At 50.8% G+C, this 27,601-nt stretch overlaps 12 protein-coding genes across 12 annotated transcripts; 4 read left to right on the forward strand and 8 right to left on the reverse strand.

Moving 5' to 3' along the window:
- Positions 1–35: 35 nt before the first annotated feature.
- Positions 36–2,422, reverse strand: BDZ99DRAFT_476815 (HET-domain-containing protein; the record flags this gene model as incomplete). Its single annotated transcript, XM_033722079.1, has 2 exons — positions 36–1,750; positions 2,062–2,422. The coding sequence occupies 2 exons, from the start codon at positions 2,420–2,422 to the stop codon at positions 36–38; spliced, it is 2,076 nt and encodes a 691-aa protein (XP_033576342.1).
- A 1,342-nt stretch (positions 2,423–3,764) lies between these two features.
- On the reverse strand, positions 3,765–5,899 carry BDZ99DRAFT_488383 (uncharacterized protein; the record flags this gene model as incomplete). The annotated part of the gene is made up of 2 exons (XM_033722901.1): positions 3,765–4,670; positions 5,834–5,899. 2 exons carry the CDS (start codon positions 5,897–5,899, stop codon positions 3,765–3,767), a joined length of 972 nt encoding a protein of 323 aa, XP_033576343.1.
- Positions 5,900–6,857: 958 nt separating this feature from the next.
- On the forward strand, positions 6,858–8,603 carry BDZ99DRAFT_356457 (uncharacterized protein; the record flags this gene model as incomplete). The annotated part of the gene is made up of 1 exon (XM_033714621.1): positions 6,858–8,603. A coding segment is annotated over one exon (1,746 nt), but the record flags the coding sequence as incomplete, so codon positions are not given.
- A 3,823-nt stretch (positions 8,604–12,426) lies between these two features.
- On the forward strand, positions 12,427–13,103 carry BDZ99DRAFT_28016 (uncharacterized protein). Its single transcript, XM_033713988.1, has one exon. The coding sequence runs from the start codon at positions 12,632–12,634 to the stop codon at positions 13,004–13,006; it is 375 nt and encodes a 124-aa protein (XP_033576345.1). The 5' UTR covers positions 12,427–12,631; the 3' UTR covers positions 13,007–13,103.
- On the forward strand, positions 13,104–14,545 carry BDZ99DRAFT_28017 (uncharacterized protein). The gene is made up of 4 exons (XM_033713989.1): positions 13,104–13,456; positions 13,528–13,599; positions 13,654–14,005; positions 14,060–14,545. The coding sequence occupies exons 1-4, from the start codon at positions 13,200–13,202 to the stop codon at positions 14,498–14,500; spliced, it is 1,122 nt and encodes a 373-aa protein (XP_033576346.1). The 5' UTR covers positions 13,104–13,199; the 3' UTR covers positions 14,501–14,545.
- BDZ99DRAFT_463206 (uncharacterized protein) lies at positions 14,432–15,816 on the reverse strand. Its single transcript, XM_033720027.1, has one exon. The coding sequence runs from the start codon at positions 15,494–15,496 to the stop codon at positions 14,591–14,593; it is 906 nt and encodes a 301-aa protein (XP_033576347.1). The 5' UTR covers positions 15,497–15,816; the 3' UTR covers positions 14,432–14,590.
- Positions 15,811–17,608, reverse strand: BDZ99DRAFT_571220 (lactose permease; the record flags this gene model as incomplete). Its single annotated transcript, XM_033728066.1, has 5 exons — positions 15,811–16,705; positions 16,758–16,903; positions 16,965–17,326; positions 17,377–17,482; positions 17,546–17,608. The coding sequence occupies 5 exons, from the start codon at positions 17,606–17,608 to the stop codon at positions 15,811–15,813; spliced, it is 1,572 nt and encodes a 523-aa protein (XP_033576348.1).
- A 632-nt stretch (positions 17,609–18,240) lies between these two features.
- Positions 18,241–20,622, reverse strand: BDZ99DRAFT_463207 (uncharacterized protein). The gene has a single exon (XM_033720028.1). The coding sequence runs from the start codon at positions 20,382–20,384 to the stop codon at positions 18,342–18,344; it is 2,043 nt and encodes a 680-aa protein (XP_033576349.1). The 5' UTR covers positions 20,385–20,622; the 3' UTR covers positions 18,241–18,341.
- A 363-nt stretch (positions 20,623–20,985) lies between these two features.
- Positions 20,986–21,969, reverse strand: BDZ99DRAFT_509000 (putative short-chain dehydrogenases/reductase). Its single transcript, XM_033724373.1, has 3 exons — positions 21,657–21,969; positions 21,498–21,587; positions 20,986–21,442 (listed from the first exon to the last, which is right to left on the reverse strand). The coding sequence occupies exons 1-3, from the start codon at positions 21,919–21,921 to the stop codon at positions 21,063–21,065; spliced, it is 735 nt and encodes a 244-aa protein (XP_033576350.1). The 5' UTR covers positions 21,922–21,969; the 3' UTR covers positions 20,986–21,062.
- Positions 21,970–22,243: 274 nt separating this feature from the next.
- Positions 22,244–23,055, forward strand: BDZ99DRAFT_443628 (uncharacterized protein). The gene is made up of 2 exons (XM_033717861.1): positions 22,244–22,370; positions 22,422–23,055. The coding sequence occupies exon 2, from the start codon at positions 22,490–22,492 to the stop codon at positions 23,003–23,005; it is 516 nt and encodes a 171-aa protein (XP_033576351.1). The 5' UTR covers positions 22,244–22,370; positions 22,422–22,489; the 3' UTR covers positions 23,006–23,055.
- Positions 23,056–23,109: 54 nt separating this feature from the next.
- BDZ99DRAFT_509001 (Rtt106-domain-containing protein) lies at positions 23,110–24,631 on the reverse strand (the record flags this gene model as incomplete). Its single annotated transcript, XM_033724374.1, has 4 exons — positions 23,110–23,690; positions 23,747–24,088; positions 24,162–24,506; positions 24,559–24,631. The coding sequence occupies 4 exons, from the start codon at positions 24,629–24,631 to the stop codon at positions 23,110–23,112; spliced, it is 1,341 nt and encodes a 446-aa protein (XP_033576352.1).
- Positions 24,632–25,386: 755 nt separating this feature from the next.
- Positions 25,387–26,691, reverse strand: BDZ99DRAFT_509002 (uncharacterized protein; the record flags this gene model as incomplete). Its single annotated transcript, XM_033724375.1, has 5 exons — positions 25,387–25,704; positions 25,751–25,986; positions 26,032–26,066; positions 26,191–26,280; positions 26,344–26,691. The coding sequence occupies 5 exons, from the start codon at positions 26,689–26,691 to the stop codon at positions 25,595–25,597; spliced, it is 819 nt and encodes a 272-aa protein (XP_033576353.1). The 3' UTR covers positions 25,387–25,594.
- Positions 26,692–27,601: the final 910 nt, after the last annotated feature.

Here is a 27,601-nt window from a genome sequence, read left to right on the forward strand (position 1 = left end):
GTAGGATACTTAAAGACGCAATCGATGCACAACATTCATATGATCCTCACCTCTTTCTTTTCTTTCCCAATAAAGACCTCACTCCCGCTCTCGAAAACCCCAACCCTTTCGTAAGCACCTGGCTCTCTCGTGGAAAGACCAAGCACTAATCCACTGACCCATTCTCGCCCAAACCCAGCAACGTTGAGACAAAGGACCTTCGCGCGTATATCTCCCCTATCTTCTCCGGGCCTCGCTCGGCGGACCTTCTTAGCAGCCTCGCCCTCAGCCTCCATTCCATCTTCAACGATCAGCGAGTCTGGCGCCATGCTCAATGAACTCGACCCTCTCACAAGCACCGAATACCGAAGTTCCCCCTCTTTGTTGGCCACCAGCGTACCCTCTACCACTTGGCCTCTGAGCACGACATACCCGCCGCTCACTTCTCCGAGCAGGTTCTCCCCTTTGACAATTATGTTCCAGTCCAGCACCTCAATATTCGACTTCAGCTTCTCGCCCTCGCTTTTGTCTGGCTCGTAGTAGAGCGCCTCCGTGTCGACGCTCGCCCAACTGAAACTCGGTGCGCGATACGAAGCCAATCGAGGAGCGAGATGCGGCGGTGCCAACGAGGGGTGGGAGGACCAGAGAAGGTCATGGGCGAGGTTGTTCAACCACAGCCCGGCCAGATACGGCGAGGACGTCGCAGTGGCGATTTGAGATGCCAATCCAGAGATTGCAGGGAGTTTGTCTTGGGGGTGCGTAAGGGCACGGGTGCTGTATGCCGCGACCAGGGTATGCCACGTCGACCACAATTTCCCCAACTCCATCTTCTTCGACTTCAGCTCTGATTTCTCGCTCCTCTTCCTTTTCTTCGATCCGTTCTCAGCCGCTGAGCACTGAAGACTCGCAAGCGCCTTCGGTATCATCCCGGGTGTGGTCCCGGCCACCCCCGCCCTCTTTTCCCCGGGCATACACTCGCACCTCCACCCCGTCCGGCACTCAAACAGCACCTCACCTTCCGTAAACAGCACCACACGCGCCGCAAGCACGTGCTCCTGCAGCGCCCACGCCCTCCCCATCAGCGGACCCCTCGGCCTGACCTTCCCTCCTTTCCCGCTCTCCGGATGTTGATCCAGCATCTTCCTCACGCTAACTTCCTTCTCTTTCCCTCTCCCATCCGTATAAGTCATCGTAATTCCATGGCTCCCGTCTTGACTCCGCTCTTTGAAAATGGGCGTATTACTATTCCCACACTCGACGGCCACGAGCGTAACATGTGACGCCTGATAGATGGCGCCCATCTTCGCGCTTTCCACCTCCCAGTCCTCTCCACTGTCTTGAATTATACACAGCGAGTCAATCCATATATACCGTAACCCTAACTGTCGTGTCAAGATTACTGCATCGCGGAACAGCGGCGGAAGAGCTTCCCAGGCGATGCCCCTTCCAAACGCCGCCATGCTACCCGTCGTCGTTGACAGAAGCGGGTTCGGGCCCCAGCAGTGAGACAGTGTTGCGTAAGGAAGAGTTGTCGGGGTCGCGTTAGGGGGCGTTCTCACGAGCTTGGTTGGAGCGTTGACGCGGCCGACGTCGAGGAGGCGGGCGGGGAGGATAGGGGTTGAGGTTGCAGCGGGAGAGCGACATAGGGTGTGGGTAGGTGAGGTTAGACAGTCGGAGAGGCAGCGGCGGGCGAAGGCGAGGGTGGCGTCGGAGCAGGAGGAAGAGGGGATGGGGTGGGCGGCGCCGAGGGTGGGCCAGGGGGGGCGGATGTCTGGGGTTGTACTTAGTCAATGCGGGGAGATGGTTTTGAATTTGAACACCGAGAGAGAATGCAGCGAATGATAGAAGGAGGGTTATGAGGGTATATAAAAGGACGAGGGAAAGGAAAACATTGTGTAGCAAAAATGAGAAGGAATTTTGATCTTGGGAATAGTGATGATCGGCAATTAAAATCACAAGTGTTTTGGAACCCTCTTAATCATCATGAGAAAAGTTGATCTATCAATGACACCGAATCAACGATGAAACTGAGATGTGGAATTGAAAAGCACATTCTGATGATAAAAAGGCCGTCGCACGCACCAACATCTCCAAAAATCTCCAAATACGTCCCCTCTCCTCCCTCCCCTTCCCATCTCACAACTACCGGACTCTTCTCCCCCATCTCCACCACAATCCTGCCCCTACTACTCCGCCAATCCTTAAAAAAAGCATCCAACGCGTCACATATCAGCTTACAATGGTTACAATGCTTCGATTTCTGCAGCGCAAGGTCGTCGATGATAAGAGTTAGAGTCTTTCGCACGCGCTTCGCGGATTCGGTCGCGTATGACGTGTTGGGATGGGAGAGGGGGGACAGAGAGTTGCAGAGGAGGCAGGAGCCTTGGCGTTTGGGATTCGGGCGGGGGCGGGACGGGGGCTGCAGGGATTTGGGGAGGGGCATTGTGGTTGATAAACGGAAGTCTTATGGGTTCATTGTTTCGATGGGGTAGAAGGATGGAAAAGAAGTGGAGATGGAGGTGATGATGATGCCAAGGGATCGGCTTCAGGGGCTTTTGGGGACGCTAAGTGGTTACAGTTAGGGCTAAATCCGGTCGAGCTGATTGGTTGAATGGTCAACTACGTACCTTGCCACGATGTGACAACTTCGAAGTTTGCATCTTCAAAGGCCAACTCATCAGCCACGTATATAGGCCATACCGTACAATGCATCAGCTTGTTCTGTCTTTGAGTATATCAAGTATCGTCAAAGTTCGAGTGTCCTTTTCTTCATCCTCACGCCAAAGCACCTCCGCAACTCCGTATCAAATAACCAGGTATATTTCCTGTATATATACATTGCGCATACATTCTCTACCTCCACACACCTATATAGTTCCAATCACCACTCTTCTATATCTTCAATATCTTATTCCTAAAGCACTCATTGCAGAGCAACCCAATTAAGAACTTACCCCCTCACTCACTCGAAAACTGCACAGTACCCTAGTATACTTTCAAGCAGAACCACGATCTGGCATGCCACAAAAACCGCCACCCAACATCCTTCTGGGTGTCTCTCCCACCGCCTCCCGCGTCCAACTAACCACCGCCTTCAACGCTCTCGCCACTCAATACTCGCCCTCCGCCCTCTCCGCTGTGAAACCTGCCGCACGATACCAAGCTTAGATTAATTTTGACGAGCTGCATAACGCGTACACAACTCTTGTAGGCAGCCTTGAAGACCATGGCAGCTCCAACTCCAAGTCCGAGGAAGAGCAAGAGGAAGAGTATGACGATGGCGGCGGGTATGATGGTAAGGCCGAGATCGAGTATCACGTTATTTGGACCTTTGAGGGTAATTTTGAGGTGAGGGAGGAGAGGGAGGTGAGACGCGAAAGGGAGGCGGGGGGCATAGGCGAGGAGGAGGTGCATGAGGTTAATGCGGATGTGACGGAGAATTTTTGATTATGCGGCTGAGCGATGATTGTCGGTAGGATAAGGGCGGTGATACTAGCAGTAGGTACAGCAGTGCGAATTACGATATGAAGATCTTACGTCTTTTCAGGCTTGTAGAATGAGACGCTCGGCGGCACAGAAATCTAAGTCTAGTATATAAGCAACCATAGAGTGGATGGCTTACGTGGTACCTATGCTGTGTAGACAATACTATGGAAAATGACGAAGAACCAGATGACGACTTCCCAATTGAAGCTCCTCTCTCACCCCTCTACCGACGTTTTATCATGAAGTAAGCTCCACATGTCAACTTCTCGCCTCTATGTCGCCCATTTCAATATTGTTCTTTACGGATTTAACCTGGTTCCTGACTTCCTGGGTCCCCGAGAATAACGACAACGCAATGCAAAAATCCACTCGTTAGTGATCTTGATTGCAAAAAGCACAAGCAGGGTGGCCAGTAACAGAAATGTGATCACCATGGTCACTACGCTGAACATGCGAAAAAGCCCTAAGAGACAACGCCACTGTTCGTCAAGCTGCTCGACAGTCGCCGCCAGTTGCATCGCCCCAAGCATAATCGAGATGATGCCGAACAAGAACAGTAGCGATGGATAAAAGCTGGCGAAATAGTCCCCGTATTGTCGATGGGTGCGGTAGTAGTATGTTTCGAAGAGAAGGAACTTGCAGTAGAAGTTCAGCCTCGTAAGTCGGATTTCGCCAAATCTGAACCTTGCTGAGACCTCTTCATCTCGGACCACGAGTACTTGGGCGCGCAGAAGACGCCATTGCTCCCAGCTGACAAAATCAGGAATGAGCGCCAGAGTGTTATCCTTTGCGATGCGAAAGTCGGACTCGTACCGAATCAAGTGGGCGTAAGACCGAAGGAATCCGAGCGCGCTTGTGAGGATTATATTATGCCTCAATGCTAATGGCTGCTGAGGATCTAAAAGAAGCTGCTGCCAGAAACTACGTGATAGGAGATACCGGGGCATCGGCTTGATGTGGATTTTGTCGTAGAACCAGATCAAGTGGAGCTTCGGCTCTTCCGTGAGTATGATCTCTCTACCCTTGACTCTTTGTCTATGTAGCTGCGAGATATTTTCACTTGACTGTGTAGACAGAAGCCAAAGGCAGTCTGACATCTGATCTAATTCTTTGCACTCTAGATCGTCCGCGAGGAAGGCTGAGAGTAGTTCGACCTTGTCCATCTCCAGATCGGGGTAACCAGGCAACCATGGAGTGTGGCCAGGCTGGCATGTTTCAGGCTCGGCGGGTAAAAATTCAAGAAAAGCGTATGCTTTTCCATACATAGTCTTGTGATGTTTTGGATCTTGCGGCAAATGTAAAATGGTAGGTCTTCGATGAAGCTTGCCTTTGACAACGGAACTCACCCTGGGCTACATTTGCTGGCCTACGTACTTAAGCATGCGCTTCCGGTCAAAAATCAGAAGGCCTCGACGCCTTAACTTGCCGCCCAGGCAAACGAGCCACTTTAAATCAAGATATAGAAATCCTGAAATTCGGAGATGGTCGTAGCATTGGTTGATTGGCATCGTAGCGCTACGATACCTGCGCCCGGTTAGAAAATACGAGAAGGCAACCGTGAAAAGTCTGGAACTTAGCCTGAGGTAGAGAACACCGTTACACTGCAGGGATGTGCGACATGTATCTGATCAAAAGCGGGCAGAAGGCCTCGATGCCTGGATTTACCTCCTGGCAAACCAGCCACTTGAAATTAAACATGTGGAAGTCTTGGAATGTGCATATGTTGGTGGCATTGGTGGTTGGACAATTTTCTACGCCACGTTCGAGGTTGAGCCAGCCTTTCGAGGTTGAGCCAGCCTTGAAAGGCTGAACTCAGCCTTAGTGTGAGTGCAGAGCTAAATTTGGCGGAAAACTGTCGCACCATCATCTAAAGACTGAGCGAAGATATAAAGGTGGCTGTTTATGCCTAATAATGCTTTTTCAATCATACCACTTACCCCTAACGGCATTTAAACCGAAGAATTGAGTCCTCGTGGGGTACCTTTTGCATCATGGCTTCCATTGGCCAGCCTCTTGCAGTCGCATCCCGTGCAGCTCCGGCACGGAGGCGAGTCTTTCGAGCTGAAGAGATACCGTGCGAGTGGACCAAGCAACTTCTGAGCGAACGTCTCCAGCAAAATTTTCCGAGCCATAATTTGCGAGTCGATTCGCTTTGTAGGCACCTCAATCAGTCTTCAAGCACCGCTCTAGTCACCTTCAATTCCACTGTACCAGATGATCTGTCAACTTTGGACAACGGGTCCGATCGTGTGATTGACCTGGATATCGGCGGTTGTCAAATCATCTTCTGTCACTGCCTTGGCCTGACAACTCTGTTTGAGCCTAGCGAAGGAGAATCACCAAAGGCTGAGTATATCTTACCATGTACATCATTTGTCGTATAACTGGCTAAATGATTCACAGCGTCATCTTCGCTCACGGGCTCAACGGTCATGCGATTGGGTCGTGGACGGCGCGGAACGGCAAATGCTGGCCGCGTGACTTTCTCGGGCATGACCTAGCAGGGCTTCGAATCTTATCATTTGGGCTATGAAGCAAACCTACAAGCGGACACTTCTACGTCGCAGCTCTCGGACTATGGTCGGCAGCTGCTTAACCAGCTTTGGGTTTTACGACCTACTGCAGAGGTATGGCCTTGACGATGGATTCCAGGCGTCGGATATTATACTCACGTAGCGTATAGGATAAGGAGCGTCCATTGTTCCTCGTTGGTCACAGCTTCGGGGGCACTATCATAACCTGGGTATGTCATCGAGGTCAACTTTGTAACCTAAGTAGCTTCGTACTGACCTAATCAGACACTCCATGAGTTGTCCTTTCACCGGAGAGACAAACCAGAATACGATCAAACTCTGAGTGCGATCCGATGCGCTACCTTTTTCGGCACTCCTCATCAAGGCATGAGCATTGAGCCAATTGAACCTCTTACCATGAACCGCATCCATTCGTCGATGACGAGAACCCTCCGCGATCTGCAGCCCAACTCAATGGTCCTGCGAATGCTCCGTGATACTTTGACTCAGCTCCGCACGAACATTAGATTCATCACCTGTGTAGAACAGAAGCTCACCGTCGCACCAGTACGTGAGAAGCGCGTAGATCTGTTAGCACATCATAACACTTGCTGACATTGCTTAGTTGATCGATGGGCAGCGACGCGATAGCTATGTTGCTGTTAGCATGGATGGAGCACAAATATACAGTCACTCTGAAGACATCCTTCCGATCCAGGCGGATCACAAGGAAATGATCAAGTTCAGCAACCAAGCAGACATAGATTATCAACAAGTCCTTTACTAGCTTAGGCGAGCTCTGGACAATTGCGGGTCAGCCAAAACCCAGTAGAGAGAAGAAGGGATTGAGCTGACATGGTAGTAAGATCAAGCAATACGATAAGAGAACTCACCGTAGAACAAAGACAAGCTCTATTAGACTCGCTGCGATTCTCCGATATTGAAAAGCGTCAAATGACAATCAAGCATGCTTATGATACGACATGTGATTGGATCTTCGAGTGTCCGGAATATATGAGCTGGTCGGCACTTTCAAATAACATGAAAGAAGATCCTTTTCTCTGGATCAGGGGAAACTCCGGGAGCGGGAAATCCACAATAATCAAATTTGCCTTCACGTATCATCGCACAAGACAGGGCGACGACTCCAGAATCGCGTTTTTCTTCGATGCTCGAGGTACGGATTTACAGAAGACAGCCAAGGGGGTGTATCGGTCTTTGCTCTTGCAGATACTCAAAGGCACCGAAGAAATCCCACGTGAAATACATGCCCTCGAGCAATCGATGCGAGGTGGATTCTCAACGTGGCAGACCTCCGCACTGAAGGAACTTCTCGAATACTTCATACCCCGTTCTGGTCGGCCTACGTTTTGTTTTATCGATGCGCTTGATGAGTGCCAGAGATCCGACAGTCGAGATGTGATAACCTTCTTTGCAAGACTTTCAGAGCTGTGTGCGAAGAAGCAGATTATCTTCAGAGTGTGCTTCTCCAGCAGATACGATCCGAGAATCCCTACCCAGGACCGCCGAAGGGTGTGCTTAGAGGAGCAAGAAGGCCATAATCTGGACATCCTCAGATACATCGAGCACAAGCTTCAGACGAGACCCGGTATACCTACACAGGCTACCCAACAAGCGCTCAAGCGAAAAGCATCTGGAGTTTTTCTGTGGGCAATGCTCGTCGTTGGAACTCTCAACAAGGACCCTGATTGGGGCCGCAGGTGTTCATTTCGGGATCGACTTGACATGATACCTGCAGATCTTCACGAGCTTTACCGTCATATCCTCACGCCAAAAAGAGAGAATGACAGCGAGGACAAGCTACTCCTCTGTCTCCAATGGATCCTTTTCGCGAAGAAACCCCAAACACCGATGGAGCTTTACTTCGCCATACTCTCGGATGCCAATCCGGAAGCTCTGAGGACGATGAGAGAGAGCGCCCGAAACCAACCTACAGAGGATTTAGCGGCAAAGTTCCTATTGGATGCATCCAAAGGGCTTGTGGAGATCACGCACGCACATGTGCCAGTTGTCCAATTTATTCATGAGTCCTTGCCGAAGTTTCTACATAGCGACTATGCCATCGGCCAGATATGGAGGGAGCGTCAATCTGCCTTTCAAGGCAATAGTCATGATCGCTTGAAGCGCTGCTGTCTTAGATTCTTGGAAGGTTTAGCCACTCCAGCATCTGGAACTCTAGACGAAGTTGAGTTTCCAAATTATTGCCACCAGAAAGACGGAGGAAAATGGACACAGTCTCTATGCTCGAGTAAAGACCACCTTCCACCGTCACTTGATCCCCTACCAATATTTGCAAGATATGCAGTAGAGAACATCTTGTATCACGCCAATGAGGCAGAAAGGAACGGCGTCACTCAAGCCCAATTGTCGCAATACTTCCCTTTGACCCACTGGATCCAGCTCGTCAACACACTCTCGGACCAACCGCTGTATACTCCAAAAGCAAGCCTGCTTTATATCCTAGCCGAACAGAACATGTCCGAACTTATCGCAGCCCACCCACATCGCCTTTCCTATCTCAACCCTGAACAGGAGCTGTATGGGTCTCCATTCTTTGTTGCACTAGCTAAGGCGAACATCGATACAATCCGATCATTTTTCAGAATCGAGCTGCAGAGCCATCTTCGCCCTGTTCATTTCCTCGATAAGCGCTCGGCGCCTCAGAAATATAGTGAAATTTGTGAGAGTTATATCGAGACCGTCAAGGAACATCACTATTCCGAACTCGTCGCATGCTACCTTCGATTTGAAGTCCTTCTCTTACGCCTGCGTTTCCGGGATCCCGCAACCAGAATGCGCAATCAGCGTTTGGGGTTTCCGACCCTGGGGAAGAGCGAAGACGCTTCACACCACGATTACGTTCCCGTGACTTGACTCTGGACATATCATTGAAGATTTCAAGATGAATAAGACAGATTTTGGACGCGAATGGAGTGGGTTGAAGAGTTTGGGGTTTGCGATTGCTCGGAAGGATGATGGTGGGGATATGTATGGCGGTTTGATGCTTGATGATTTGAGGTATGTTGTTACTTCGCGGGAGTGAGTGAACAGTATTTCTAGCCAATAGTATGGTTGTTTTGGTAGGGAGACGTTTGCGGACTTTTCTTCTTGGTTGATTCATTCGGACAAAGAGAAACGGGGCTGAAGTGGGCTGGATTGACAAAGAATTCTGAGGATGGGTCTGGATGAACGTCAGTCTGAAAACTGTTTCGGATTGGTTGCTAAAACTAAATTTGAGTTCACGCGTAAATTATCAATTAAGCCCTTTGATTGCTTCACGCTTCTAGAAGATCCAGTTTTTCTCACAAAATGCCAGGTAGTAGACCGATTCGAGACTCGATCCTTCCATATGGCTGGAATACCTTTGGAACGCACTTAGAAAGAACCTCTAGTAGGCAAGCTTATCGTAGCGAGAAGAACCGTCTAGCGATGAAAATCGCTGACTCTCTTTTAGAAGGGTAACGGCCGCACGACACCGAGCAGCATGGGCACGGCTTCCGCAAGCTGATATTGATACCATATGGGAGCCGTCAAGCCCCCGTTATCACGACCACTTTGACGAGCTTCCTGCTAATAGATGTCCTCGTAATGCGCCCAGAGATCCACCGTGGGTTGAAGCGTTGTCGTCCCCGTCCGATTCAGAAGACATCGCAGATGATGGAACGAACGGTGGTGCGGACGATGAGGCTGTAGCACCTGTGGGAGGGACTGGTACATCTGAGGATGAGGCTGGCGCATCTCCAGGACCGGTACCTGATTCGGATGATGAGACGGAGCCGGGAGCGAATGTGATTGTGACCGATATACCTGAGAGAGAGGCTAATCCACCTGTAGAGACCGGCAAAGGAAAAAATAATTCAGGGAGAGTTGCTGCACCATCCGGAAATCCGGACGATGAAACGTCAGGCTCAGACTCCGGAAGTAGAGCCAATAATTCAAACCATGGAACCAGTAGGAAAGGAAGACGAACTGCTACACCACGTGGCGGTCCCGGTGGCTCAGATCTGGGGGATGACGGTAACGAGTCCGATGAAGGTTCGGATACATCATCGGCTTCAATCCGCTCATTCGTTCGACCAATTGCCGATGCGGTCGCCGAGGCATTTCCAGAAGAGTGGAAATTCCAACTAGTGCCTACGCAAGGGATGCAGTCGATCACAGCTCTTTTCATCCGTATAGACGGGGAAGGGTACGTACAGGACGTAACTACTAAGGACAGTTTTCTACTAAGAAGCCAAACTTCAATTTAACTTACGGGGAGCAGAGAATGATCGCAAAGCAAATGAATCGTCCTGCTCCTCCGGCAAATAACTCTCAACAGTCTTCTGGTTGGGATCTGTTAGTAGGAGACCAGGCTTTGGAGCTCGAACCGGAAGACCCGTCTGAAATAACAGTTCACTATATCATGTCGAGGATATATCGAAACCAAAACGTCCCCGGGTTCAGAGGAGCGACAAAACGAAGAGGTGCAGATACGTGGTCCGTTCCAATCGTTAGCGTGGTTTTGAGACCAGTTTTGAGTGATCAAGCTGACCTTCTCGTAGGATACTCTTTATGGATTATGCCCCGTTTGGTACTCTAAGAGGCCTTATTGAAAAGTATGGCGACACGACAAAGACAAATGCCTTGATTCCTGAAGCTTTTATATGGTATATAGCCGTATCGGTCGCTAACGCCTGCGAGAGTTTGATATGGGGGAGGCAAACGGGCTACGCGGATGATGAGAAAGAGCCGCCACTAGATCCAACTCACTTGCCGGATTCGGATTCTGATACAGATAATCAGCGGCCATCTCCAGGAACGGCAGGACGTCTTCGAACGGAGAAGGGCCTAGACGCCCACCTCGCTCTCCCTTGGGTGGTGAGAAGGGGGATGATAACCTCAAATCCGCCCTTGAAAATTGTGAAAATACCCTTGCGGCCTTGAGAAATGATTACTAGCTAGTAAGCGATCAGAAGGACAGAGCGGAAGCCTTGGCTAGGAAGTACATGGAGGGAAATAGCAGGGATAAATCCTCGCAGAAAAGTCCGCAGACCCAGGGGCTTCAACCAGAAGAAACGCAGCAAGCACCTCAGGAAGAACAAGTGCCTCAGGAAGAACAGCTCGAAGAAACGGAATTTCAAGAGGAAGAAGATGATGAGGATTTTGAAGACTACCTCGACGGGCTTGAAGACGCAATGTGGAAGGATACACTAAAGACTCCGCCCCGTAAAGAAATTGAGGAGGATGAGGATGAGGACGAGGTCGCGGTTGCATTCCTCCCGCGACAGGGAGAAGACTTGGCTGGGGATAGCCAGGACGACGCAGAAGAAGGCCCGAAAAGTGCAGAAAAGCGAAAATTTCCCTCTCACGTACACACTGATATCAAACCCGACAACATTTTCCTCGCTGATGCGCGAGATGACTATTACCCCGCTTACAAGCATCCGCTCCTTGCAGACTTGGCCGATACAGCAGTGTCAGGAACACCAGCTCGACCGGGGGCACTACCGGCCGGCTATTTGCCTCCAGTACGTATATCGTCTAGAGGAGATATAAGCCTTTTTTGCTAATGACTACTTTAGGAAGCTATTCGAGGGCCTATGAGACGGGTCACCGGCCAAAGCATGGTCTGGCAGATTGGGCTGCTTTTGTACTCTTTGACGCGTCGAGCTTGGGGATTGGGCCCTGCTTTGCAAGGCGAAGCGATGGCAATAGGTGGGATATTGGAGGTTGATTGGAACTCAGAGCAAAATAACTCACTACGCTTGGAAGAACTGATAAAGTCTTGTCTGGCAAAACGGAAAAGAGATAGGCCTATCATCCAGTGGAAAAGAGATAGGCCTATCATCCAGTGGAAAAGAGATAGGCCTATCATCCAGTCCTTGCAGCGTCAAGCGCAGGAGGGCATGGCTGAATTAGATAAAGCCCAAGGACTGCGAACGAAAGAGGCGGATAAGGTTCCTGATTTCTTGAGAGTAAAGTTTCAAGAAAATGGGTTTACAATTGGGCAACGAAGACCAAAGCGGAAGAGGCGTAAGGTAGATTCCGCTCGATATGGAGTTAGAGCCTCCTGTCCGAGACTTGTTTTGGCCACTCAAGCTCTTCTGTTGAGGCAGAACCTCTTTGGTTTATTTGCACCATAGAAGCAAATCGGATCTCTATTCCGCGGGATGTCAATGCAAGCCGAGGATCTCGTCTCGCTATCAAGACGTTTGCGGACTTCGCTTAGCGATCAGCTAATTTTCTTTCGTCGAAACAAAGCGAAGATGCAAGTAATATGCATTATAACAAAGACTTATAACTGCTCTTTGGCTAGAACTTCCCCAAGCTCAACTTTTGGATCGCGGCGATTTTGCAGTTACCTACGAGACTTCAATACACTGTAAACAGCGGAAGCTCAAGCATATACTTTCAATCGTGCCTTTTCACTCATAACATCGGCAAGCACGTACCTTTTTGGTCGACATGGCGCGCGGTCGTCCAGCACCACCGAGAGGCCGTGGTCGAGCACCACCGAGAGGCGGTATGCCATATGGCTATTTCGCTCACTGGGAATCTCTGAAACGGAGAACTTACAATGGGCAAGCTGCCAGGCCCGCCCATGACTCCATTGCAGTTCTAATGCTTGTCTAGGAGAGTATCGCAAAGAGATGCCGGTGCAGCATGGAGAACCGTCTCACAGGCTGACATCGATAATATCTGGGAGCCTTCAAGCGCGCGTTATCGAAAGGACTTTGCCACTCTTCCCGCCAATCGAATTCCTCGTAATCCTCCCAGAGATCCGCCACGGGAGGAGGAATCATCATCATCATCATCATCATCATCATCATCATCATCATCGCCATCGCCATCCCCCCAGCCTGAATCACCAGCCATCGAGCCTCCAGGTACAATCGACAAGGGAAAGAAACGTGCGCGTCCTAGGAAGCCAGGTGGTGGCGATGATGATGATGATTCGTCAGGTCCAAGCTCAGATGCAGATTCAGATAGAGAGGACCCAGAACCATCTCCCGAGCTCCCGATAAAGGTGCTACCAATTGCCAAAGCCATTGCCGACATGATACCAGAGGCAGGTTGGAAATTCCAGTGGATGTCAGACGTAGGAGCAAACTCGACGGCCGCGCTTTTCGTTAGAGTAGGTGACAACGGACGCATAAAAGACGTGGGTTGAACCTTCGAGATGCGACATGTGTTGAGCTAACGTCAGATACGTAGAGAATGATCGCGAAACATCTTTTAGGAGATGACGCAAGCGATATAGTCGATGTTGCAGACCGTCCGGAAGAAGGGGCAGCCGCTGGCCCACCGATCCCAGAGGGAACGTGGAAAGCGTACACGGACAAGGAATTGTTCGAGATGACAGATACGCCTCCCGAAATAGCAATCCATTACGCAATGTCCGAAATTTACGATAATCCTAACGTTCCCACGTTTAGAACGGCGGCAAGACGTGCGGGAGGCACGGAATCTCGGTGGTTAGTTCAACTTGGAGTTCCTTTGGTAACTTCTAGGGTAAAAGGAATCCTTGGAACTGACTTGAGTGTAGGATCGTTTACATGGACTACGCTCCGTTCGGTACTCTGGATGTAATTATCGAAGAGTATGGCAAGACGAGATAGTGAGTTTTTGCTGGACTTCTAGCCTTAAAACGGCTTCTAAAATGCTTCTTTAGTGGCCAAATTCCCGAACCGTTTATTTGGTACGTGGCGGAATCATTGGCCAGCGCCTGTAAAACGTTGATTTGGGGCGATGAACCTTCGTCGGATTTAGACTCGGTCCACGCATCCGACATTTCAGTGAGCTCAAATGACGACCAGGCCGGAGATGGTAACCAAAAGGTAAAGGGTAGTGATGATCCACCGCTTCGGTATGTGCACACGGATATCAAACCCGAGAACATTCTTCTTGGCGAGGCACAAACCGCATACTATCCCGTGTATAAACACCCTCTGCTTGCAGATCTGGGTGATCTAGCAACTTCAGGAGGACGTCACAAGCTGGACACACCTGGTTACCTGGCACCGGTTTGTGCATGATCGAGCGAAAAGTAAATGATAGTATACTGACTCAGTGTCCAGGAAGTTGAGGTCGCCCTGCCCGTTAGCGGAAAAACCATGGTGTGGGAGATAGGAATCATTCTCTACTCCCTGACCCGTCGGGTTGCGGGGATTAAGGCACAAAATGCCCTCGATCGCGAAGCGCCAACTGAACTGGATGAGACAATACCCGTGGAGGACTTACTGGAAAAACCCAGCATCAACAACGAGTCCTATAAGTACTTATACTCGAAGCGGCTCGAAGACTTGATTATCGACTGTTTGCAAACCCACAAGCGAGGTCGGCCCACCATTGCGCGACTACATGACAAGGCACGGGAAGGCTTGGACCTCATCAATCAAACACAAAAGCTTCTGGACGCAGACGTTGATACTGTTCCGCAATTCTTACGTATCAATTTCAAACCAGATCAGTACCCAATCGCCTCCAAGAGGAAGAGACGGAAGCCAACTATTTCTTAAACTGGGACGCAGCAACGGGATGTGGTTTATGTTCAGGTGGCATCTATTAGAGTCGTAGGACAAAAGAAATTCATAGAAATCTCTCTCTCCTTAGTCTCCTTCGTTCGCATCTTGAAACCTCTCGTGATCCTCGAGCTCCCTTCCCTCCTCTAACCTCACCTCGCTGTCCTTCACCCCATCTCCAGCACTCTTCTCAACTGCCCCCAACTGCCGAATTAACCCTTTCAATCTTTGAATCGCATCTCCGACGCTCGTTTCAAACTCTCGGCCTCTTCCCTCATACTCCCATTCTGGAGTCTGTGTGGCTACATCCTTTATTCTCCGTTCGTTGGAAGTCCATTTGTCCTTCATATTGTGCGACGATTTACTTTCGCATATCACCTTCTGGAATAGATCATTGAAGTCGCGTAGCCCCTCTGCGGCTGTGACAAACTTGGAGAGGACGGTGTTGAAATTGGCGTTCAGCTCTGATAACACAGGATCCATGCGAGTAGGCGCGGAAACATCCTTGAGCTGGGGTCTGTCGATATCGCAGCATTCAGAGATTGGAGGTGGTTGGTCTCGCTGTGCATCGTCGACTTGGTTGTCCTCGGCATCACCCTCGCTGTCGTGCGTTTCTTGCTGCTCATCTCCATTTTCTGTACCGTCTTTCTCTCCCTGCTCTTCACCATCTCCTCCAATTTCGTCTTCCTCTTCTCTTCCCCTTTCCTCAGCTCCAACCTCTCCGTCTTCCACCAAACCCGTTTCCCCATCACCCTCTTCCCCGTCATTCTCAGTCTCCTCCCCTTCATCATTGCCCTCCAACCTATCTCCCACGAACCCCCTATGCCTAACCAAAAATCTCTTAACCTCCTCTTCCTTTCTTCTTCTCTCCGCCTCCTTATGCTCAGCCACCAGCACTGCCATCTTATCGTCTGGTACGCTAGCCCACGGGGCTTCTGGAAGGAGCAAGCGCCATTCTGGTATCTCTTCGGGTGAGGCCAGTGACGGAGACATGTTGGGCGGAAGGATTGGGATGATATTAGAGAGAAGAGGGGAGAAGAGGCAATATGGAGTGGAAAAATGGTAGGTAGTAATGGTAGGACATTTAGAGAAGCAATAATTGCTAAAGTGTTGAAGAGGTTTGTCATGTCTCAGACAGGTCGTGACTAGGCGCGTGATGATGTTTGAGAGGAGAGACGGGGTCAAACACCGCCTGGAAGAACAACAGTGCGGCGCCTTTACATCGCAGTAAGAAGGTTTTCCCATACCAGCCGAGACCCATTTTCACGCAACCACCACCCCCTCTTCATCAGCAGCCCTCCCCTACATTACAACCTCCTGCCTAAACTCCACCCCCTTCCCACCCTCCTCCTCCTCCTCCTCATCCCTGTCCTCCTCCAGCTTCCCACCGAAATCCCCCTCCCATCAAACACCTCCGCAATTTCCTCCAAACTCCTCCCCTTGGTCTCGGGAAACAAAAACCACACCAGCCCCCAAAACACCGCCAACAGCACACAAAACACAATATAGTACCTCCACCCAATCCTGGTCAACGCAACCGGATTCACAAACTGGCTCACAATCAACGCGACCTGATTCGTCGCAATACTCACCGTGACCCCCCTGCCCCTGAGCGTGTACGGAAAAATCTCGATCGGGTACGCGAGCAGCATGGGCGAGAAGCTGCCGTCGTAGAAGAGCTTGTAGAGGAAGATGAAGCCGAGCACGGCGCGGCCGGTGGCGGCGTCGTGCGTGTGCGCGAAGGAGGCCGAGAGCGCGGTCCAGGCGATGTAGGAGCACAGCATGCCGGCAACGGCGACGAGCCAGAGCGGGCGGCGGCCGATGCGGTCGATGAGGAGCGCGCTGGTGATGGACATGAGCAGGTTGAAGACTTGGGTCAGGCCGTTGATGAGGACTTGGCTGGACGTGTCGGTGATGCCGATGGTGTCAAGCACAAGGGTGAGGTAGTAGGCAATGATGGCGATGCCGGACCAGGTGCCGTAGAAGCCGACGATCATGGCGATGAGCGTCCGGCGGCGGTTTGGCGCCGTGCGGAAGAGGTCGAGGTAGTTGGTTTCGGAGGTGACGGTCCGCTCGGTTTGGATGGAGCCTTCCATCTCGGCGAGCTCGAAGGCGACGAGGGGCGAGGCGGTGTCGCCACCCGCGTGGTATTTGGAGAGAATGGCGTGGGCTTCGGCATGGCGGCCTTTGGCAATGAGCCAGCTAGGGGTCGTTAGTTGGGAAGCGTTGAGGGGAAATTGGGGAGGATGCATACCGAGGTGACTCTGGGACGAAGTAGAGGAAGAGGAGTTGGATGACCGGGAGGGCACCTTGGATGTACGAGGGGATGCGCCAGGAGTACTGAGTGTGGAGGTGGGATGTGCCATATGTGCCCCATGCTGCGATAATGCCGCCGACGTACTGCCTAGAGGTTAGCATCTATTCTTCTTCTCGTCATATATCCAATATATAATAAGCTCACGTAAGTACTGTAGTAGATAGCCGTGATTCTGCCTCGATGCAGCGGATAGGCTAGTTCGGCAATCAAAATTGGACTCGGCTGTGCTACAAATGCAGTCCCGAAGCCCAAGATCAATCGTGCGATGATGAACATAGCTACGTTCTTTGCACCGCCTTGAAGACCAGCGCCAAGGATGAGCAGCAGGAAGCCGATGCACATTGGCAATTTGCGGCCGTATCGATCACCCATCCACGCGGTAAAGAATACACCAAAGAACTTTCCGATGGGGTAGACGGCGTTCATGGTGCCGAGGATGGAGGCTGTTGGGTGCTTGAAGTAGGCGCGCCAGATGAGGAGAGATTGGAGACCGTTCATCATTGAGCCTGGATGTGTGTGAGTAGGCGTAGGGAGCTAGTCAAGGGGGACTGTGTACCATCATAGCCAATGCTGGCTGTTGAGAAGAGAGGAACCATAAGCACGAGGTTCAACATCAACAGATGCCTCGTGAGATACCATGGTTTGGGGTCTTGTGGTAGCAGCTTGATGCGGTCAAACGTGGTCAGGCTTCTGAAAATCTATTACGATTGAATGGACAAACTTACAGCTGCTAGTTCCGGACCAGCCGCAAGCTTTTTGGCCTTGCTCCCAGAAGTAATGGGACCCATTGTATTTTGCCTCTTCCAGCGCTCAAGTCCTTTCGTTCTAGGATTGCCTGATCACGTGATATCAATACTGAGAAGAGTGCTGATTCCCGAAACACACAAAAGCCTAGTGCTCGAAGCCATGAATCCCTAACTTATAAATTCCCAACTTCTTGGTTAAGGTTACCCTGTGTATAGAGGAGTCTCCACCCTGTTAGCATACCCCAGGTCTTGGTCGCGCGACAGATCTGCGATATTCCGGATTCCGGGGGGTTTCCGTGCATATCGGCATCTTCAATATCGCATAAACACAGCTAGAGAACTTCTCCCGCAACATAGCGTTGCATAGTTGAATACCAAGGCTTCATAACTGGGATTGCGAGTCAGAGATCGGGTGACTTGTTAGGTTGTAGAATGAGGGATTTTGTGATGGCTGTCCCTTAGGAGTCATATAAACACCCTATCGATCCACCCCGTAAAGCTTATTGGAATGTGATGGGAAATGTAGACACCCGTTCCTTTGAGAGGATTTGGGCGAGTAGATAATGGATGAGTAGAAGGACAAAGAAGTGTATACTAGAGGTCAACCAACACTTGAGGATGCATGCTATATCGACCGGATAAGACAGAGCCGATAATTAGTTGATGAGAAAAAACGGGAAGGGTATCATAATAATAGTTGAATGAACAAGGTTCTCTTCTTATAGGGTATCTGTGAATGGATGGAAGGCTTCGATGCATGTACCATACATACCATTCATCCTTTCTTCAAATCCTGCACCCACCCCAGTCTCTCCCTCCGCTCATCACAGACCCTGGCATACTCCAACAAGAGCCTAAACACATAAATCTGCATGTCCTCTCTCCTGAGTACCTTCTCCGCCCATTCCTGTCCCGCCAGCGCGATCTTCTTGGCCGCGGCATCATGGCCGTTCTTCTTGTTTTGTATTATTGGTGGGCGGCGCTTCTCTGCCTTCTTCCTCTCTTCCCCGTCTGGTTTCTTCTCTCCGCCATCACTAGACACCGAGGACTCCGGCCCCGGCGCTTCAGATGGCGTTGGCTCTTCGGGCCGAGATAGATCCGGCTCTTCGCCTAGGAAGTACTCTACGATCCCATAGAAGTCGATAAAGGTATTGTCCATGGGTACAAAATGTACCCACGGCATGAGGCGACTATCATGCCACTCCGCATATACCGTCGCCTTGATTGGCAAGCTGGAACTGCGCAAAAAGCCTCTATACCGCCCACTAAAGCTGTTCCCGTCGATATCTGGTAGGTACTTATACTCGTACATATCGGCCATTGGAACGCGCTTTGTTACAGCGTAGAACTCTCGGTCGTAGTCAGCATCAGCTGGGCTGCAGAGGAGGTCGTAGAAACTCGCGTCCGTGAGATCGGCCATGTACGAGCCCAGGGTGCCGGATGTTTGGTGGTGCAGGTTATAGGGATTTGATGGGGCAAGGCGCATATTCCCTCCAGGTCCGATACCGGCAACATTATCGGCGAGTTGATTGAGGGTTAGTTCTGCGGCGGCAACCTGGGAGCCATTGAGCATGGACACAAAGCGGTGCCGGTGGAAGCGCTGCCATGTCTCCTTTCTGTTACGGCCGCCGGTTGCAGCGCCGCGCCACATGATGGAGTTGTTCTTCGATCCCCAATCGCCACCGTTGGAGTCGCCGCCGGAGTAGAGCGGGTCGTCACTCCAGTACATAGCAGCCGGGAGGAGAATCTCGTTGTTCATTGGAAGCTTGGAGCCACCAAAGAGGGGAAAGAGCTTCTGCGAGGTTTTCATAGACAGAGGCTCGACAAAATTGCCATGGAGGCCTTGGAGGTGCGGATGCTGACACGGGTCGGTGGCTTCCGTCCAGTTCTGAACGTAGCCACGATGGGACGATCCTGGGAATGTGAGATGGAGGAGCTGAGCGGCCGCATGCTCGGGCTTTGGATGATATTCCTTGGTCCAGATGTCTTGAAACAGGGGGGTGTTTCTCACGGGTGAATCTGGAGGACAGGCAGGTCGGACAAGAGACCAGTATGACCGCGGGCCTTGGCTCGATGCAGGCTCTGTTACTCGGGGACCGAGCCATTGCCAATCGAATGTGGTGTTATCTCGGAAGTGTTCCATACCTTGATACTCCCCCACGACAGCTTCGACTGGGAGCATGGTCTTGTGGGCGTCGCTCATGTATTCGTTGATCGTCTCCCATGGCACGAGTAGCCTACTCTCGTCCATGACATTGATCGGTATATCCACATCCGGTAATGAATGCGCCACCGTCTTTATCAGGTCCTCCCATAAGTTCATCCACGGTCTATCTGTGTCGGTCTTCTGACTTGTTGTGAAATTCCTAATCATCACCACCTGCTCGGCCGCATGCGCCTGTTTACGAATTCGTCGCGGATCGATCCCCCAGAACGGGCCTAAATCATCGTATATCCGGTCAAAGAAATCCTCCACGAGAACCGCATCGCGGTCGGTCGCGAATTTGTACCAAGCATCGAAGCCCGGAGGAGGATGACGGCCGCGCCGGGTCCTGTAAACTGCTGCTGCCTCATTCAAGCTCTTGGTTTGCCGTGCTAATGTATCCTGAAATGATTCCTCCGCTGAAGCAATGAGCCTGTCGATCGGGTGTCCTGAGGTTTCGGTAGGCAGGTGTGGAAGGGAGGGTTTCGAGAGGGAGAAGTGGGTGGACCCTCCGCCGAAGAACCAGGTGAGCCCAGTGAGGGTGACAATGGCGGATGCGAAGGCGAGGAATTGGAGGAAGCGCCAGGATGATATTGCATGATCTGGAGACTTCATGAATATAGATCTCAGGGTTGAGACATGCTGAGGGGAGGATCTGCTGGGCGAAGGTGACCGCGCAGTACTCATCGGTCAGACGGTAGGGCGGAAGAGCTACCGCTCAGTGCAGGAAGTATAGAAGGGTTATTAGGGATAGGTAAGATAGGTGTAGAAAGGTATTCAAGGTGCATCTCGAGGTGAGAAGACGTGGCGTAGGCGTGTAATGTGGTAGCGGGACATTTTGCCGGAACCCTCGAGGTCGAGGTCATCGCGGAGGAGCTCTAAGCCCCTTGCCGAGCTATTTTGCTCGTATAGAATCTTGGCAATGTATGAAATGGCTTATATTGAGAACTAAGTATTGAAATCTATGTGAAGGGATAAGGACGTCTACGACCCGCTAATAATCACAGTGTATTTTCACTTACCTAGATGATATGCGCGACTTCCTGGTCCAAGCTTCCAATGTGGCAGTCAGACATTTGGCTGTGCGTTGTCTAACTCCTCCAAGCGGACGCAGAAGTGAACGAAGCACCAACCACTCCACGACCGCTGGAAACGTATTAGCTAATCTTCTAGTCTAAGCCCTCTCCCGCTTTCCAAGGTTGTAGGTTACCGTATCACTTAAACAAGCAGGACTTATACATATAAGAATGATAAGCTAATCTCTATCTCGCTTCAAACTCCTTACTATACTTCTCATCCCGGATTCTTTATCTTCGTCTCACACCTCAGCTCCCTCAAATCGCCATCTCCAAAAACACTAATCCGACAACCCCTAATCTCTGGCCTCGAAAGAACCGTCTCATAATGATCAGCAAACCGCGACGCCCTCATCGCCCCCGTCTTCTCCGCAGACTCATCCACCTCAACCCGACACGCAAGATAAACCTCATTAAACCGGATATTCGTCTCGACATTCTCACGCGCAGCTGCACTGGCCATTGAGAAAAGCGCCCCTTGTGAGATGGCAGGCGCTGCACGGAGTCCGAGATCCCCTTGCGAGCCTGTGCACAACGTCCACGAGCTGTTGTCCGCGTTCTGCTCCAGCAAGTATGGTATAGTGGCGCGATATGCGACTGATACCCATCAGCACTGAATAACTCTAGTGGAGCAAAAGAAGATACAACATACAAAAGTTTGTTTCAAAGTTGACATTCATGAACTCGCGCAAGGCCTGCGTGCTCAGGTCCTTCAACGGCGTTGTCCAGTACGCTCCACCGGCTTGTATTCCCAGAAGATTAGTGTACTACGTCCTCTATAATCTAGCTTGGGGGGTTGTCAAAGACGTACCCGCGGCGTAGACGTGCTGGAAGGATGGTAATTTTCCAGCTTTGACTTGCTCCACAACACCTTGTACGCCTTGGTCTGACGTGATGTCAGCCTCCACTACAGTTACATACTGCTGTGTGCCGATATGCTGGAAGAGCTTGTCGGCGGAGGTTTGGTTGCGAACAATTGCTAGAACGCTGAGCTGAGCTCGGAGAGCGCCTAGGACAGCGGCTATGCCGATGTTTCCTGTCGCTCCAACGATGAGGACAGTTTCTCTGGCTGCCATGATTGGTTTGTGGTATTGATCGATGTAGTTGCTGCTAATGAACGAGGTTGATATAGTTGCAGAGAATGTCCGATTTATATTACAGCATGCAAATAAATTGTTGGCTTTGCACCATGTTTTGCCCTTCTACACATGCTACCAATAGGACTCTACGTAATAGGACGCCTCTCGAGCATGTTTCAAGGCTCGGTATCGTGTTAACAGCGAGCACACATATTCGGAGTTCGAAAAGCGCGAAAAGCGCGGGGCTTACAAACACAGAGTTAACCGAACAAACAGAAGATATCATGGATTATGAGCCACTCAAAATTGAGAGGAAAGCATTGGCCTCAAATAATGTCTGGGATAAAGTGGGCATTGACTCCTGTTGTTCAACCCAGAGTAAATGGATTATCAAAGCAGAAGATAGATATCCGAATAACTACAGGAGCAAAAGCAAAACCCACGTCGTAAGTTACCAAGGACCAAACAAAGGGAAGATATACTACTAACTAATATAGCCAGCGTCAGACCCACCCTTTTGTCTCATCATCAAACCATTTATCCTCCTCCCCAGCAAGATCGCAGAATGGTCCACTACATCACGACCCACAACGCAACCGGCGCCGCCATATTCTCCCCCAAAGTCCCCTCACAGACGCCCAAAATCCCCATCCCAATCGGCGAAATCCAAATCCTCTCATCTACCCACTCCTTTCCCGCAAACCTGTCCACAGAATCCGACATTGAGCAATACCAGCAAGATCGCTTGCAACCCTTCTTTGCTGGCTTGCGTCGCATCTGTCCCGAGAATGGCAGCGCCACCTGCATGATAAGTATGGATGCGGGAGCCGAGAGTACGTTTCATCGGACGATGACGTTGGAAACGGTCGTGGTGATTGAGGGCGAGATGGAGATGGAGCTGGACTCTGGTGAGAAGAGATTACTGAAGGTGGGGGATAGTCTGGTACAGAGAGCGACGGCGCACAAGGCGAGAAATGTCACTCCGAATGGCGGCAGGGCGAAATGGGTGGCGTTTATCCAGAGTGTGGAAGAGCCGTTGAGAATCGGAGACAAGGAGTTGGGTGGAGAGTGGGCGCATTAGATCCGCTGCTTCATCAACTAGAGGAAATAGATACTACGTCAATATGAGGGATTCTACTATCTTCGTAAGAATAATAGGGACCTTGCAGTCGGCCTAGTGATACATCAGTAGCCTTCTTCTGCGCCCTCCATTTCCTCACCACCCTCGTCATACTCTTCCTCGTACTCCTCTCCTTCACCTTCACCCCCCTCTTCATATTCAACACCTTCCTCGTAACCCTCTCCCTCGTCGTCCTCTTCCTCACTGCCACTACCGTCACTCTCGCCCTCATTCCCTGGATCATAATCTTCCTCTTCTTCGTCCTCTTGATCTTGCAGCAGTCTCTCCGCTTTCTGTAGCTCTGTCTCCCCATCCTCTCCGTCCTCTTCCTCGCCCGCACCATTCTCGGCCTTGATGGCAGGATTGACATTAAGCCGCTTAGCCTTCCTTTGCTCCGCCATACTCGCGTCTTGTAGACCGTGCTTCTTGATATACGCGTCGATGCCTGCGTAGTCCGCTTGATCCAACATCGAGAACTCAATCTCTTGCGGCTTCGACTCATCGTCCGCCACAACACCAATATTCAGGTTGAATGTCCGTTGTAGGACCGAGGTATAGGAAACAGCGTTGATGCTGTCGAAGGAGAAATAGGCTATGGGTTTCTTGAACGCCCAGACGATGCCTACAGAGGTGAAGAAGAGGAATCCTGCGTCACAGTTAGCGATCTATAGCTCAAAATCCGATTGAAATACGTTAACATACCTTCTTTGCTGCCTCGGTGACCCTTCACGTGAAATGCCTTCTCGCCCTTCCTGTGAGCCTGCACGATCGCGCTCCCGAACTCCTTCTCATCGGGAAAAACAACCCTCTTATTCACGCCTTCGCTCTTCAAACAGTCGTTTATAACCGCAGCGATAGGTGCAGGCCCCGGATCCACACCCTCCTTGATATCCTTCCCCGTCGCGTCCGCAAATGTCCAAACAATCGAATCTGGTGTCGCCGTACCCTCTGGAACCGGGTTGACGCCATCGCCGTGTATAGGGATGACGACGAAGTTGTGTTGTCGCTTTGCCTTCTCAGGTAGTGGTAGGCAGAATATCTGCTCTGTGGATAGAGGGGTTAGCCTCGTCATTCACGCATAATCGCATGAGAAGAATGAATTGAGAGTTTGACATACCAACATCCTTCCACGCGATCCCGAACTCTACCTCCCCAGTTGCAGGATTGATGCCTCGAATCCCCCCTTCCTTCACCCCGTTACCTTTCTTTACCATCTCTAGGGTAAGCTTCTTTCGCTGCGGAATCGAGAAGCTGGTATCAGTCCCTCTCCACGCAGTCTGTGTCACAGCATCGGCCCATGTCCCGGTGGTAGATTTGCCTGCTGCGCCGTTCGCGTGGCCATTCTCGAGTTTGCGCTTCTTTCCCGCGGGCTCGCCGTTGACGACGGAGGTTTGCGCGCCAGAGAAGTTGAGGATATAGGAGGATATGTCGCGGAAGAGGGCACTTTGGGCGGGATATTCGTCTGAGGGTGTTGTCAGTTGGATGAGTTTGAATGGCTGCTACGGCGGGCTTGCCTATGGCGTCATGAACTCGTTTTCGCAGCTGGGTGTTGTTGGAGAAAGCGAGGTCGATCTCGGGAGGGTGCATGGCTGCTTAGTGTATGTGTGCGGTGTAAGAGGTATGGGAGGCTGATGGTGGCTAGGAAAGTCGTGATGCAGCTTTGGTGTCGAGACGTAATGGACGCGATGGCGGTACGAAGTACGGGTTTTAGCGCCAGGGGGTTTGACTCGCCGCGGGGATCTCGGTTTGAAACACCACGCTCCTATCACCAACTCTCGTTTCGACCATGTACTTGATAATCGAAAAGGTTTCTAAACAAAGAAGATATCACGGAAACATCAACACGTTTCAGACATCATTTCCTATCGCGATTGGTGCGAGCATGTAGGCCTTGGTGGTGGCAATGCCGGGTGAAAGCATCTCGAAATACACAATCTAAGCAGTGTCCCAGCCTGGGACCATGGTTCTAATTTCATTTTCCCTCACCCCTATCATCGTCTATTGAGTTTTCTCTGGCTGTAGTATTGTCATCAATGAGCCTGCCTTTCTTCTACCGTTTAGCCTCGACTACCTAGCTGTATTTCATATCTTGCAGCAATGTCTTCAAAGGCACCCACCAGCAACAACAACAACGTCGTGCACTAGTAACCGACGTGATCTTCACTATTAGCCGGGTCTTGCGGTCCTTTTCATACAGAAGGAACGCCCGTACGACAATACGGGTCAGATCACGATGTTGATGTTTCATACGGTACTTTTGGTCTTACCAGTATTATCGCCGCCTGCGCAATCAAAAACGACGCCTTTGAACCTAGCTTTTGAACTTCTCTCTGATTTTCTACTAGCAAACTCAAGCTCTCTCTCGTTCCGAACAGTGCAGTCATCGGGCCACATATTCCTAGCTCCAAATTGATAGTAAGAAAGGCACCTCAGCATTCTCGGCCCCTAACGATCTCCAAGTAGTCGCAAATCTGAACTTTATCTGCTTGCCATGAACGCTTCAGCATCCCACACGAACTCAGACTTGGCTCGTCAATTTCAGCCCACCAACTATTTATCGTCCTGGTCAAACGAGAAAACGAGCGCGCGGACTTCAATACTCGTCCGTTTGGGTGCATTTCGAGGCACGTTGGAAGGGCGAAAGGACGTGTGCGGAGCGACTGTGATGTTAGATACTGGTTTCCAGTTCCAAGAGAGATATCATACACTTTGCTTTGCCGGCCGGTTTCGAGTCAAAGTTCTTCAAGAGCAACGCCTCGTCAAGTCTCATTCGGGACAAATAGTACCATTTGTATCCAGGCTTGTACCGCAATACAAGGCCATCGCCACGAGAATGTCGGCGTACCTGATCAACTGCGACGAGCTCTGAGGAAGCCACCGTAGATCCGTCGCAAACAGCCAGTGGCCAATTTTGAATTACATCGTACAAAGGTCGCCAGACACTGAATCTCATTAGCTTTCTGTCTCTGCAATTCGGCTCGACTGACTTGATGACCTGTACACGGCTTCTCAGCAGCTTTTTCTGGAGCGTATCATCGTGTTGGGTGAATTGCTTGATCTTTTCAAGTGCCTCCCATGCCGTTAAATCTTCATATGTCAACACATATCTTGGAGATTTTGTATCGTGCGCTGCAATACTCACCCACATGAACCGTTCCGGCGGGACTCAAGTATCGAGATGGGTCACTCAGGCTCACTGTGAGTCCCGGCGCTCGTGGAGGGTCGCTACGTCTGAGCTACAGAGAGCAGTAATAAGTCAATTTGGTACCAGAGTGGACCGATTCTCTGCGTAAACTCACCCGATGTTCAAAAATATGTACCAAGTCTGCGCCGGGCACTTTTGTGGTCAGGATTTCTTCCATTTGACGGTAATACTCGGTTTCCACGGCCGTTTTTTCTTCCCAGCCACAGAAGTCCGTCTCGAAGCCACAGAAAGCAAACCCGTGGTTATCCAAGCTGTATTTTTCTTCTTGGCCGCGCACATCCTCAATTGTCTCGGTTTCGCCGTCTGTGAATTTAACGTTACCCCGGATAGAGTCTGGTACGCCTGCCGGAATATCAGCGTAGAGTTGGAAGGGCTTCTCCGTCCTGTATTTCTCGTCCCATTGAAAGTATTTCAGCTTCATCTGTTGCGTAGTTGTGGTCATTGTGTTACGTCTCTAGAGCTGCTTGAATCTACAAAAGGCTGAAGATCTAGCCTGGAGATATAGACGTCTGAGACTGGACTACGTACTGCAGATGACCATTCACTTGCCATAGCCTTGAGCCTCGTATACAACGCCCGTTCACTAACGCCAATAAGCTCCTGCCACGTCGATGTGGTCGCACCGTGATCTGCTTTCGGCCTGGATCTCCCCGGCTGAATCCTGAAGGCTTGATCGTTCTCCTAACATATGCGGTGGTGCCGTGTCTAGGTCCAATAGGCGAATGATCATGCACGACCCCTTCAAACATCCCAGGCAATCTACACCTGATAAGACTTAAGTTAATATAATCCACAGATGAAAATCGTTTAGGGAGGCTTGAAGGCAAACAGAGTGGGCTATATAGTCTCAGCCTTCTCAGTCTCCTGCTATCCCAGAAACAGCCTCATGGCAATCTCCCGAGTCTCTATACACAAGTAACCGCCTAATCCACGACAGCTTTTCGGTGAGTGTACCCACTTCCCATGTACCTTGATTTTGAGCTGATTACGGAATAGACACACAATGGCACCAGCAGCCCAGCAAACCTCCCCCTCGGCTAAGCCCCCAGGCAAGACGCCTGAAACAAGCGGCATCCCAAGCCCTGCGAAGGACCAGGCTGAGCAGTGGTGGGACTCTGCAACCTCTTCAAACACTTCCGATGATCGACGCAAGCCTTGGGTCGAAACCATCGGCAACACTGAGATCGACTACACCAAGGAAAACTTGTACACGATCGGGGCTCATAGCATGTCATATGATGAGACCACAAATTGAATAGCACCTACCCTGATTAGATCAAGGTGGGACAGGGAAAGTGGCGAATTGAACTTTGTTGTCGTTTCCACTCAATTCAAATTGAAAGCGTATGGTT

Source organism: Mytilinidion resinicola, assembly GCF_010093595.1.
Source record: "Mytilinidion resinicola strain CBS 304.34 unplaced genomic scaffold BDZ99scaffold_10, whole genome shotgun sequence".
Taxonomy (NCBI): domain Eukaryota; kingdom Fungi; phylum Ascomycota; class Dothideomycetes; order Mytilinidiales; family Mytilinidiaceae; genus Mytilinidion; species Mytilinidion resinicola.